Source organism: Rhamphochromis longiceps, linkage group LG20 (assembly GCF_057381845.1).
Source record: "Rhamphochromis longiceps isolate RC_006_pf linkage group LG20, R_longiceps_female_GT1.1, whole genome shotgun sequence".
NCBI lineage: Eukaryota > Metazoa > Chordata > Actinopteri > Cichliformes > Cichlidae > Rhamphochromis > Rhamphochromis longiceps.
The window spans coordinates 31200095-31213886 of record NC_140576.1 but is presented as its reverse complement, the minus strand read 5'-3'; the positions used below and the strand labels follow the sequence as shown (position 1 = coordinate 31213886).

At 41.7% G+C, this 13792-nt stretch overlaps 1 protein-coding gene across 1 annotated transcript; it reads left to right on the top strand.

Annotated features, from left to right (window-relative positions):
• Window positions 1-1159: 1159 nt before the first annotated feature.
• On the top strand, window positions 1160-11202 carry tamalin (trafficking regulator and scaffold protein tamalin). Its single transcript, XM_085394056.1, has 8 exons — window positions 1160-1505; window positions 3390-3442; window positions 4741-4795; window positions 6646-6748; window positions 7828-7921; window positions 8978-9044; window positions 9826-9892; window positions 10374-11202. The coding sequence occupies exons 1-8, from the start codon at window positions 1311-1313 to the stop codon at window positions 10847-10849; spliced, it is 1110 nt and encodes a 369-aa protein (XP_085250182.1). The 5' UTR covers window positions 1160-1310; the 3' UTR covers window positions 10850-11202.
• The last annotated feature ends 2590 nt before the right edge of the window (window positions 11203-13792 follow it).

Here is a 13792-nt window from a genome sequence, read left to right as displayed (position 1 = left end):
TCGATAATTTTTACATACCACAAGGGGGCATTGCTAACTTTTTTAGTCCTGGGTCATCCTCTCATCAAAGTCTCTCTCTGGGAAAGACTTTTGACTTTTTTTTTTTATCTTAGAGATTAATCTGTTTAGTGTCACGGATCAATAATCTGTTCAGATTTCCCCCTGCTGAATTTTAACAAGTAATAAAAACACTAAATTTGCAACTAAAGGTTGGTTTGAAAGCAACAAATGTTGCTGTCACAGCAGTGTGAGCACTAACAACACAATGACACACTTGTGGAAACTCTGTCAATGGCGGGTGGTCACAAAGGTTTACACAACTGTAATGCAAACAGTCGGCCACACAGAACATTATGTAAGACCCCAGGTTTCTAATGAAATTTACACACGATTATTTCTGCAAGGCACATTTGCTTTTTTGCAGCTTCTCCCTCATTTGAAATAACCCAAATTGATGAATGAGCAAATAATCAAAGCAGTTTTTCAATGTTATTAAAGAAAAATAAGCAGAATCGTTTTTTTAACTTTTAACAAAAGGATAGAAAATCATCAGTCAACTTATTATATTGGACTGATTCATAATGCATGGGCTGGTAATAAACATAAATGAAAACCTTCCTGCGTCACCTTATCAGAGGATTTAAATCTATCCAAATGGTCCTGCTGCCTGGGTTCAGATCCAGCACTCATTTGCAGCAGGCTTAATCTCTTTTGGCAAAGACTCATTAAGATTTCTAAAGACAGAAGGAAGCTGAAGTGGGTGATCCAACATTCAAACTGCTACCAATTAGTATGAGAAGCTGAGGTATTTCAGCTGATAATTTTGTCTGATACTTCTAAAAATCAGAAGTATCGTTTTGTCCTATCAGTTGTCCCTATAGTGAAAATATTTAGAAAATATTAGCAAATAAGCGGAAACTCCGTCTTCTTTTCTGGAATTTTTGGATTACATTTTTACCTACTGGTTGATTTTCTTTCGACTTTCTTTCTTTCAGCTAAGAAACTAACGGCATTTATTTATTTTGTCTTGATAAACACTGTTTGCTGTTGTTTCAATACGAATCAGAAAAGATCCGAGGTGCACATGAAGGCACCGCGGAGGAGGCAAGTCTCTGTTGCTATTGGCACTCATTTGTGTTCCTCAAAACAGTCCCCGCCTCCAAACTATTCAAAGGAAACAAGAGAAATTGTAGTTGGCTCCACGCTGAAGCTCCAAATTCGATCAGCATCTCCCTCGGCAGGTTTCAGACTCTGTGGGAGGACACCAAGAAAGTTATTTTTACTTTTTTCAGTTTTCATTTTCAACAACAATGACGTTCAGGAGGCTGAAGAAGGTGAACTCCAATGGACCGGACAGCGGTCCCGCATCTCAAGACGACATTTATTTCCCTTCGTCAAAGTCGGACAGCTGCAGGACTATGGACACACCGAGCAACTCCTCGGAGGTTTACAACTACAAGACCCTGGCTTACTCGGGGGGGACGCTGCCCAGAAACTACAAAAAGGTATTGCTACTGTTCCTTTTAAAAGTTTATTAGCTGAATGTACCTGCAAAAGTTTATTTTTTTGGCAGGTAAACTAATAAATTAAAGTTTTATTAAATTTATTTAGTGCTTTTTTTAACTTACAAGGCAAAAACCATTTACACAGTAATTTCTGTATGTTTCCTATTAGTCCTTTTATTATTTAAGCAGAGACTGTAAGCTTATTAAAAGGGTTATCAAGTTATTGTATCCAGTGAGTGGCTGGTCGGCGCCACACAGGACATCTTATAGCAGCCCATCTAGGGGCAAGGGTGCCCACCCAGACTCTGAATCTTATGTTGCATGAAACAGACTTCGCCCATGTTCTTTATGCCTTAACATCTTTATTTAGATGAAAGTGATCTCTAAGATTAAACACATGACTCATGACTGATAAGAGTTTTAGTTGAGAACAGGTAGATTGTTACAAAAGCAAATTTGCATTTGATGATTCATAGAAAGTTTGTCACTGTTGTCATTTTAACAGTAAGTTGCATCAGAGCTACAGGATGCGCTACAGAGTCCGGAGGGACGTGCTTATTTGTTTAAAACTTACAGTAGTTAGTCACAGCATGCAGATCACCTGCCCGGATCTTTCGCTTCGGGCTGTTTGTCTTCTTCCTTCCCTGAGCTGTTTTGCAGTTAGGGACAGCCGTTGACTTTGGGGCAGGTAGGTGGGGGTGGGTCAGCATGAGGATCAGTGTGATCATTGTTATTCACATCACCTGCCGTGGTTTGAATGTTGTGGCTGATTGTGATCTGATTGGTTATAAATTGGCCCTGAGTCTTCTTATTTCAGGGGAAATGATTTTAACCCGTGGCCTACATATTAGTCTGGATTTTAGGAACGGTTTCTGACAGCCCTCATCCTTTAGTCCATGTTGCGTAATGCTTAATGTTTATACTGTAAATTTGTTTGGCTACTGCATCAGTCGCTTTTATTTTCCTCTCATGAAGCTGATTTCAGTGAATTCTGTTGCTCAACTTGCTTTGGAGTTTCTGCCCAAAGAGCACATCAGAGTTGGAAAAACTCCTTTCACAGTGCCCTGTTGTGACTGAGGCATAGTTAAACCCACACACATACGCTAGTGCGCCGGGTTACAACACAGCATTGTGTACACTCGGGGATGGAGATCCTGCTTGAGCCACCCCTGTTGGTCTCTCTGGGTATTTGGGAATAAATGCACTCATTGAGACTCCTCTGGGTCAATTCTGTAAGTGTTGGGACATAAAGAAAGCAACATTTTACTACCCAGAGAGACTGTAGCACAAAGCAGCCTTTCATTGGAGCAGGATTTGAAAATGATTGAGCTGGAACAGAGGTGGATTGATTCAAGTGATTTTAGTGGAGCCTTCTGGACAGATACCTGCCTTATTTACACAGTTAGGTGGGGCGGGGACCTGAACTGCTCCTGCTGGTGAGTTGGCTTTTCTCTCAATGCTGTTATTGTGCTCACCTCTGTGTCTTATTTGCTTCTTTTAATAGACTGAACTTGGTGTAAACAGCGCTGCAGTTTTTAGATTGGTTGACAGTTTGTGCCTGAAGGCAGCCAATTTGCTGTTATGCTTGTAGGTATGCGTGCAACTTGTTTTGATGTAATGAGTAAACAGAGCAGCAGTCACGCATTTCTGGTTTTGTCAACAATATCTCCATGCTGGTATGCAGGTTAAGTAGCTTAACAATACCAAAACACTCTTGGCTCATTATTCGAGACGACTGGATGGACTGGCCACTGATCGCTGAAGTGCTCAGTAGGTGTGCCTAGGAAATGCCCGGAGGGGGAGGGGGGGAAATCCTCATGAGTAAACTTGAAGCTACGCAGGTGTGTGACATGCTTCACATCTTGTTTCGTTTTCTCCTTGCAGGGTGGCGGCTTACAGAAGTGGAAACCCCTTACGCAGACGCCAGAACCACAAAGGTACAACATCCCTCATCTTTCTCTGATATTTTTTTTTTGGACTTTTTAAATTTTTCCCTCTCACTGTGCCTTCACATGAATTTTTTCACGATGGCATCTTCCTCAGAAAAATGATTCAGGGCGAGCAGCCTCATATCGGAGTGACTGGCAGTTGTTCAAACAGGGGGAACACTGATTAAAGCCATTGTTAAGGGAGGTTATAAATATTCATTGAGCCTCACTCCAACAGACCGCTGTACTGTTACTGTACGTCTGCATGTGACGTCCACATGCTCCTGCATACAGAGGAAGTCCTGTGCAGCCAGTGGAGGAGTTTTGTTATGCAGTTTAGTTAAGGATGCAGAGAAACACAGACATTAACCTCTCACTGACTTTCACTCATCCTTCCTCTTGAATTTTGTGTTTGACGTACATAAAAGGCTGTTTTATGGATGCGTCAGAATAAACATCATTAAGCTATGTTCGAACGAGCTCTAAAACCATAAGCCATACTTTTATTATTGGACTGTGCTAGAATAGATTTGCACCATCGTTTATCTCATTCTGGGCAGCCTACTCCATGGTCCCTGTGACAGAAAGGTGATATAAGCCTCTAAAGGATATCCCCGCTCTTTAACATCCTACAGTGTCACACCCTGACCTTATCATTTCAAACTGACCATGTCTAATATAAGCACACACCATTGCATAAATTACAGAAACTAAAGCAACTACACAGACTCTGCTGGCTTTGAAGACTACGAGTTTAGAGATAAAACTAAAAAGCCGTGATTGTGGTTCATGTAACCCCCATCAAATTTAAAAAAGGAAAGGACATTTATGCCTCTGCTGTGTTGGAAACAGTGAAAACTTCTCCTTAACTATATCCTAGTGTTCAAGGCGACATCTATAAATGTCCTATTTTGTCCAAATCGTAGTATAAAACCCATTCATCCGCCCATTGTCGTAACTAAATGTCCCATTCAGGGTCGTGGAGTTGCTGGAGTTGATTCCAGCTATAATTGGGTACACCCTTGACAAACCCCCCCTTGTTTACCCATCGTTTATTGAGATTGTTTGTACCGGTTAACCTTCTTATTTTTCTTGATTCTACAACTGAATCAGAAGGTGAATACCTCCTTTAAGACTAAAAAGAATTAGGCATCAACTGTTAGACCGACATGACTCTTACACGATCACTTGGTCTTTGCACTGCTACCTTTAAAAACGTAAAAGAAGCAGCGTTGGCTGCAGCAAACCCAGAGGAGAGTTTGTCCAGTTAACAGTGACAAAATGTTCCTTTTATCATTTTATTTTAGGAAGGTGGTGGTCCTGGAGAAAAAAGAAGAGGAGGCATTTGGTTTTGAGATTCAGGTAAGTTTGGGAGTGATATTTGGGGGGTTGGAGTGGATTTCTGAACTTCTCGAGTGCCACTTTCACGATCCGCCACTATCTCTGTCCACACATGATAAAACCTAAGTGACAGAAGCTTGTACATCCTGTTCTGTGTAGGAAAGGTCACACATCAGTCAATACATCAATAAACCCGTTGATGTTAATCCCATGACTGTGGAGATGCTTTTATTTGTACTTTTTCTCCCAGCATCTGTATTTTGAGCAGTGTGGTTTATTCACATGCCTTCCATGTAATACCTGCCCCGCTCTGCCCTGCTCAGCAGACAGAAACTTTTCACTTCTGACCTCAGTTTGTCTCTGATCTCACTCGTGTGCCCTGAAGCTCCCTACCTCACAATATCGGCTCTGTTGCTCAGACCTCATTCTTTAAATAGTTTGCTAAATGATTAAAGCGTGCGAGTACATCTTCACATTATCGTGCTTTGGCGGTCTTTTTAGACTTCTTGGACTGAAGTACTTCTTTGAGGAAGTGATATAACTATATTGTTCTATTTCTGGATTTTTGCTGCACGTTCCCACCCTTCCTGACCAGAAGGAAGTGAGATCATGAGGACAAGTTTGATGCTACACAGAGAAAGAGACAGAGAAAGACAAATTTTTGTTTTTTTGTTTTTTTTTTTTTTCTCTCGCCGTCTGCTCTGTTAATACTGGGAGTCGAGGATCGAGCACATCAATGTGATATTTGCATTTGAAACAATATTTGCATGGTTGCGTGAGAAGGAAACGAGCAGCAGGATCAGGCTGATTTGAATAGGATACAATCTGTCAGGCTGAATTCGGGAGCAGATAGCCTTTTATAACTTGAATTTTATTTTATGGGATACTTCGTTTTCTTTTTTTCTCTCAGCTGGAAGTTGGTTCTCTTTGTAAGGTAGAAGCTCCTTCAGCAGCAGCATGCTGACTAACAGTTTTGCTGCTAGGGGAAGTCTATGTTCTGCAGTGGTCTGACCTTCTGTAGAGGAGCTGTGGTGACAGAAACTAGGAAGAGCATGCAAATATGTATGGAAGTTACAAAAACGGTTGCCAGAACAACAAAATATTTGGCCTTTGAGTTTAAGTAATGCTCACGTCATGTGGTTAGGTTAAAGTAGCAAATACAACCCAATATCCTGGAGTCAGATTGAAGTTTTCAAAAGTAAATACTACTTGTTATAGGGGACATTTATTACCCCTGAGTAAATGGTAAATGGCCTGCATTTGTATAGCGCTTTTCTAGTCCCTAAGGACCCCAAAGCGCTTCACACTACATTCAGTCATTCACCCATTAGTTTACAGCAATTTCTTGTTGATTTTCCTTTTTTTTTCCCCCCCCCACCAATCTTGTCACTTTTCTCTTGCAGCAGTTAATAAAACCCAACAACTGGTAATGAAATTGGTCATGTGATGATAGAACAGTAAGAGTAATTACAACTGTAATTTGTCTTTTTGTGTTTTATTATCTTTATAGCTGTAGCTTTCCAAATTATTGTTACAGTACTTCCTTTTGACATTTAGTGGTGTATAGTAGTTGATTTGTGAACTGTGATGAGCGGGGCATTAAAATAACTTCAGTGTGGCGCATCAACCGGGCATGTTTCATCAGACGAGGGGAAGAAAACCTCATTTGCTTCTTTGCGTCACATCTCTGCGTGTTCAGTGATATCTTCTTTCCTGCATTGTCTGTCATGACTTCCTCTGCCGGTTATTCAGTGGCTTTTCAGCGTTGCCACATTCATTTACAACACGTATAAGACGGCACCTAGGCTGGGAAAGTTTTTTGTGTGTGTGTGAGTTCCTTTTATTCAGTGTGATTTTTCTGTCTCCTTCAGACTTACGGTCTTCACCATCAGGACCAAAACTCTGTAGAGATGTGTACGTTTGTGTGTAAGGTCCACAATGACAGCCCGGCTCAGCAAGCAGGACTTAAAGTTGGTAAGCAAACTTCCTCCTTCTGTATGTTTTCCTCTTTTTATCTGAGCTGTATTTAAGCCTAAAATAACCTGGAGAAAAACTTGAAATAGACTCGAGGGGAAGCGAGCGTGACACGAGGCTTCGGTTCAGGTCGTTGTTTGCCAGCTGACGCTTGTGTAACGTGCGTCAACATAAGCACTCGTGAGTTTCTGTTGGTTGTTTAGGGAAGCACAAAGAAGACTGTATCCCTACTCATTTTTCCCAGTCAACAAACAAGCTGGTGATCGACTACTCACCAATGTGGCAAATGACACAAAAGCAAATTAACTTTGAAGGAAGTGATATTTTTTTTAATGTCTGGCTTCCTTCTTAAAAAAACAAAATAAAATGAATTTTAAAAAATGAGAAAAGTCAAAATTACAAACAGCTGATGTGTTATAACTAATTAATTAAACCAGGAAGTGCATTCATATTTTGTGTTTTTGAGAGACTGGGGAAAGACAAGAAAATATTTTATCAAGTGAATTGTGATTGGTCAGTCACAAGCTGTCCACACCCAGTGTTATGTTTCCATTATGTCAAAAAAAGAGGGAAGGAGATTATGTGCTGCTGCTCTTACCGCCCATTTTCTTCAACCTGCGTCTGTCACTTTAGTTTCACTTCCTAAATTCCTTGCATACTCGCTCCATTGTCCCCCCCACTCTCAGTCTTGCTGTGAACACAATGACTTCATCGCAGTGGGGATTTTTTTTTTTTTTTTTTTTTTTTTTTTTTTTTTTTGAAAGGTCAAAGTAGGCTAAAATCTCACAAAAGATGCTGTCACACGAGTATCCACGCCGCATCTTTTCCTGCTTTGATGAAACTGAAGTAGAACTTTGTGACATACGCGACTTTACAGCTACCCAGATGTAAACGGTTTAATGGCAAATAAACGCTTTTCTGCGGTCCTGTGACGAGCCATATGCCACGAAGACGCGAACTAGTCTTCCCACATTTGTCTCGCACATGTGTTGAGGTTTCCTTCAGAAGTGTGCCTCATCTGGCTGCTTCGTGAGGCGCGGCTGGCTAACATACACGTTTGTATATTTGTGTTTGTGCAGGGGATACCATCGCAAGTGTGAACGAAGCCACCGTGGAGGGGTTTCGACACAAGGAAATCGTTCAGCTCATCAGAGCCAGTGGGAACTCGCTCAGGTACACAGACTCACAAAACCCAACAACAGTGGCTTCAAAACACTTTCCTCAGAATTTGTTAATAAGTATGCTCAGTTCATCGCGGTGGCTAAACTGTTGATAGAGCTGACAGGATGCTCACTTCATGGTTCACCTCTCTAACTCTAACAAAAGTGAATGTGTTTCACATGGGAACAGAAACCAAATAAGTTTGAAAGGTAACAGAGGGCCAAATCAGGAAAGATGAGAATAATTTCTCACAAAAGTGCCGTTTTGGTTTTGAGATTAACGTCAGAGAGGCGGTACATCCTGAATTCTGTTAAGGTAACATGAAAGATGTTAGTTACAGTTTTTCATTAACAATGCAGATGGTAAACATTTGCACTGGCATGAAACGTGGCAGTTTGCTTTTATTGTCACTTGCATATAGGAAAACAATCAGAAGGTGCTATTTCTGTTTTTGGAGTCCAGGAAAAACGTGAAAAATAATTGAGGTTAACTTTAAAAATCCTTCCGTATTGTACTCGTTTAACTCTCTTAGAATAATTTGTGTGCCTCAGCTTTATTATCTGGCACATCGCCGTTTAGAGTCCTTATCTGTCGGTGTGCTGAGTGGGTGTTTTTAATTTGAACCACACAGTCTTCTTCAACCCCCTTCTCTGCTTGTAAAAGATTAAAAGAAAGTTAGCATGGTGTAAGATTCTCTGAGCTGATGCAGAAGAAGTGAGGCGAACCGCATCAGAGCGCCAGTGTAGACACACTTTACAGACTGACATCATCTAATTATACTTACAGTTCAAGTCAGTAAAAGCTGTTAGAGTGAAAACGAGCTCTGTATGTTCTCTCGCTCATGTTATTTGAACAGATTTGCGGCACTTAAGTGGAAACTGTGTTTCTTGTTCTCCCCCCTTGCTTGTAAACCAAACCCGTTCCTGTTACTAACTTTATGAAAAGAGCCTTTCATATGGTCAAGTTTTATTTATTTATTTTTTAAATCGCTGTTTTCTGCCCTTGTAGTTTTTATGCGCTTCCTGCTACGCCTGTTAACTCTACTGCCTTCTGGTTTTTTGTTTAAAGGCTGGAGACGGTTTACAGTGACTCAATTCGAAAAGCTGAACTAGAGGCCCGGCTGCAGTATCTAAAGGTGAGTTGTTCACTGTTTGTCAGTGGTGAGTCAGAACGGATGAGCGTCCAGCAGCCTCTCACACATGCGCACCCGCTTAAACATTAAGTTACACGCTGGATATAGACACCACACCTCCCTCCCTCCACACCTGTCCCTCCAGCAGCACCGCCACCTGTTACATTAGCAGTTTGTGCAGCAGGCCCACTGATGGCTGCACACATTCTTGACTCGAGCTGCCTGTGAAGTGGCCTTAAGTGAGCGAGCTTTCCCCCAAGATTACAGCAGCTGTCCTTTTTCTAATCCTCAGCGACACAGCTGCCTGAGAGAATAAACCAACATTTTAAAACCTGCTGCTGAACACGGCACGTTTGACGCACAAGATGAAGTAAATGTTAATGTGTAAATAAATGTGACGTGGTTGTTGACTCATTTATGAAAAGATAAAAAAAAAAAAAGTGAAATGAGTGAAGGCCGCTTATGCAACGATGACAAGTCTAAACTTCAGTTAACAGTCTATGACATGTAGATTTACCATCTTCAACTCCGTTTTAGTCTGTAGCTTCTAATTCTAGCCACGTGGCATGTTGGTTACCTGCTCAAGCACTGATCTAAACTGGCACCGTATTTTTAATATTATTATTATTTTATTTTTTTGTTTAGTACACCTGTGGTGTGGGCTCAGATGATTTAGCTTTATTGCTTTTAAAGGTTGCACATGAGGGTGGTGGATTTCCTGTCTGTATGTTGTTGTTTTGTTTTCCTCTTGTAATCAATTCCAATATCTTGTGTTGTCTTTTAGCAAACGCTTCATGAGAAATGGGATGAATATCGCTCACTGATGGTGCAGGAGCAGCGCCTTGTTCATGGTAGGTGATTTTTTTTTTTTGGCCTTGTGCAGCTCAACTTGTACATGCATACAGAGTCTGCATTCTTCTGTTCTACTTTATTAGTACTTTTTCCACATCCAGACAAGATTCCAAAATGTAGTCAAATTCCAGGTCACACTAAATCCCAAATGTAAAAAAACAAACCATAAATTAATTAAAAACAAGTTCATGTATATGTATCCAGAACATTTTATGTCATCCTGATAACAAACTGTACCAATCACATTACCTCCTTCTTGAGGGGGAGAGAATCAGGATGTGTATGACTGCTGCTTTGCAGGAAGTCCTGATTACATAGTAGAAAACAAACAGCTCGTTGCTATAGTCGGGTGGTCGCTTGTGCAAAATGAGGCAAACAAGACTCACAGAAAATTAAAGCAGTGTTTTTTCATTTATTATTCATGTTTTCTTTACAATTGGTCAGTTTCCCATGTCCTCACGCTGCCCTTCTTCACCGCAGGTATAGTAATGAGTGACGCCGCCTTGTATGAGTCCCTGGAGTCAGCCGGTGTGTACGGCAGCCTCGGCGCTCCTAGCCCTGCGCTTCAGAGAGCCCTGCACTGCACAGGCAGCACCAGCAGCAGCGCCAGCTTTCTCAGCACGGCCACCGAGGATGACCCTCTCTACCAAACCTGCATATATCAGGCGGATGGCAGCGTGGACTCTGACAGTGCAGAAAAAAAGAAAGAACAGTTACCGAAGCTGCAGCGCCTCCGGCCGACCAGCGAGTTCTTTTCAACGCCCAAGACGCAGCTGACCCGCAGCGCCAGCACTCGCAGCTACGTCAAAGGATCTTCGTCGTCGTCGTCCGTTCCGGGGGAGAAGCCGGGAGCCACGCTGCAGAGGAAGCCCAAACAGAAAAGCTTCCGCAGACGCCTCCTCAAATTCATCCCCGGCTTAAACCGACCACTGGAGGAGGAGGAGAGCAAACTGTGAGCGGCAAACTGTTCACAGACAGCAGAACTAAAGACTTAAAGTAATAATTACTGCCAAACTAAAGTGCCAAAGAAAACAGCAAGCAGCCCCAAAGAGTGAAGAATTTAAGACCAAAGTGTATTGGTTCTGTAGTTGCACCTCTTCCTGTTTAAATGGGTAGACCAATGGACATTTAGCTACATTCGGTAGCATTCAGTGTTTTATGGCTGTACATAAGTTGTTGTTTTTTTTGTTTTTTTTGTTTGTTCTAAGTTATTTATTTATTTTTGCATGTTCAGAATGAAGGATGTCCCAGTTTGTACTGCATGCACAAGTTTAATTTTGACAGCTGAATAAAACACCGATGATCATTGTGACTGCGTTGCAGAACATTTTGTAAGAAAAAACTTTGATAATGACTTCAGATGACTCAGGCTGATCATATTTTGTCTTCTCTACTCGAGGTCACGGTTCCCAAAAATAAAACTTGTGGCTGATGATTATATGCGTATTATTTTGTGCAGAACTTGCTTGAAAAGCTATTTTCCTCCCCAAGCCACAACTGTTTGTGGGAATTGTAGCTGCCAAGCTTAAATTAGTGCCAAGACCCCGAGTGTACACACAATCTGTAATTTCCCCTGGTGGAGATGTGCTCTGCTCCATGTGATGCTTTTAAATATAGTAAGCTTTTATAATTTCACAACTCTTCCACCGTTTAAGAATCTTATCAGCCGAGTTCTGGAGGTTAGCGTGCGGCTTGGGATGCTTTAGGCTTTTTTGTGGTGTGAGATATCCAGAATGGAAGCTGTTGTATCTGCTCTGACACAGTTTATTGTTGTGAGAATAGTGAGGAATGTGCAGAGAAAGGCATGACCCAGAATTCCAAACACAACCGCTTTCTTTCAGCTCCTGCAGGCGAATGCTGATTCCTACTCTTCCACACTACCATATTCCCATGGCGGCTTCAGTTGTCCAAAGGCTCGCTGGGTGTTGGGGTGTGTGAGCGTTTGTTGGGCGGGGGTCGCTTGGAGTCTTTTCATTCCTGGCTCCCAGCTGACCCATGAGGTCATGGTGGTCACTCTCTCATTGGCTCTGTTGGGTTGATCCCTTTTGTCCTCTGCTGCTCGTTCACAGATGCATTAGGAGTGACGATGCTGGTGAGCGATGGTATGTGGACATGTGTCAAAGCCAGGCCCTCTCATCCTCGTTTTTCTAGTGAGAAGCAGAGGAAAGGACGTCGTTATAAAGGATTGTTATGCGTGTGTATTGGTGCTTAAAATATGGGGTTGGAGTGAATGGGCCAAATGTGTAACGAGGGTTTAATTAGTCAAGATAATTGTCATTAGTGCACAATGTGTGGAAGAGCTATATAACGGAGATGTGGGGCCCAAACAAGCAGGGTGCAGTTGATGCTCAGCAATTAACACCACAGGAGATTAGGCTAGGCGTGTGGTTGCTGTTGCAAATATTTGCATGACACCCACAAGCTTAAAGACTGCTGTTGACATAAAGACTAAGTGGAGAATTTGTTTTAGTCTTTGCACAAGTGGGTTTGACAGGTTTGCTTCAGTTTCTGCTTCTTGTGCTTCGTGAACTAATTACTAATAAACTTAACTGCCATCTCTACTGTCACAATAGTTTATGACAATTCTTGGTAAGCTGGATTATAAACTTTCTTCTCTCACAATGTTTAAGTGGAAAAGCAGCTTCAGAATTGGAAGTAGGTGATGCAGGTACATGAATAAAGGGAAATTAACAGAATATTTTCCAGGTTTTTTTGTTTTGTTTTGTTTTTATATATATATCACGCCTCGTCTCAAGATGTTTCTACTCAATTTAAAATAAAAAATCCAACGCGGAACATGAGACTTTTCTAGCTTAAATTTCCACTTCACTGCATCTGACGTGTGAGATGATGGGCCCCTGGGAGCAGTCTACCCGCTAATGTATGTAGCACGATGTCACCTGAGGTGAAGTCCGGTGATTCTATAGACTGCAAGATTTGGAAATGACCTCTGGGGCCAGCTCTTGTGAGATGCCTTTAAAAGCATTATTGAGAACTTTCAGTTGTGTGTGTATGTGTGAGCTGTTTGTCCTATTCATGTCATACTTAGTGTGAGTTCCCTCCAGACCAGGAATGTCAGACATGTGGCCTGAAGGTGAGAACCGACCCCGAATCTAGATTACTAAATACTAATTGCTTAATAACCTCAGAAAGCATGATAATTATGCTAAGTCAATAATAGCTTCAGTTTTATAGCTCTTGGCCTGCAATGTATTTCTAGGTCTTGAGAATGTCTTTGACTGAAAGGGTAAAATACTGCGCTTGTTTAGATTCACTTATTGTCAATGTGTAAAAAATGCACAAAGAAATCCTGCACACTACCTGGGTGGCTGTGGCTCAGGTCGTAGAGCAGATCCGCTACTGATCGGAAGGTTGGTGGTTTGATTCCTGGCTCCCCCAGTTTGCATGCCAAATATCCTTGGGCAAGATACTAACCCCAAATTGCGTTCATCGGAGTGTGAATGTTTATTAGTTGCACTTGAGTGCTTGTATGAGTGGGTGTGAATGGGTGAATGAGGCATGTTGTGTAGAGCACTTTGAGTACTCCGGGAGAGTAGAAAAGCGCTATATAAGAATCAGTCCATTTAGCTCAGGTGTGCGCACACACACACACACACACACACAGTTCCATATATTCTTGTATGCTTAAGATAGTAAAAATGCCCATAGCAGTTTTATTGCACTTGTGTAAGAAAACTGTGTATATATAGTAAACAAGAAATAATAAATAGTGTGGCCCTGGGTGCTTGTAGATTTGATGTGTTATTGATTTTAGTGTGGGTGATTTCAGAGCAGAGCTCACTGTGATGGATCTGAGATTAATCGTGCAGTCCATCATGCTTTGATGGACCTGAAATGTTTGCCTGAGGGCTGACATTCAAACAGCAGATAGGCAGGGG

Excerpts from the sequence above, each read along its gene's own strand:
- tamalin (XM_085394056.1), top strand. The coding sequence starts at position 1,311 with ATGACGTTCAGGAGGCTGAAGAAGGTGAACTCCAATGGACCGGACAGC. Across the intron at positions 4,796-6,645 it reads CATTTGGTTTTGAGATTCAG|ACTTACGGTCTTCACCATCA; the intron begins GTAAGTTTGGGA and ends TGTCTCCTTCAG. Across the intron at positions 7,922-8,977 it reads GCCAGTGGGAACTCGCTCAG|GCTGGAGACGGTTTACAGTG; the intron begins GTACACAGACTC and ends TTTTGTTTAAAG.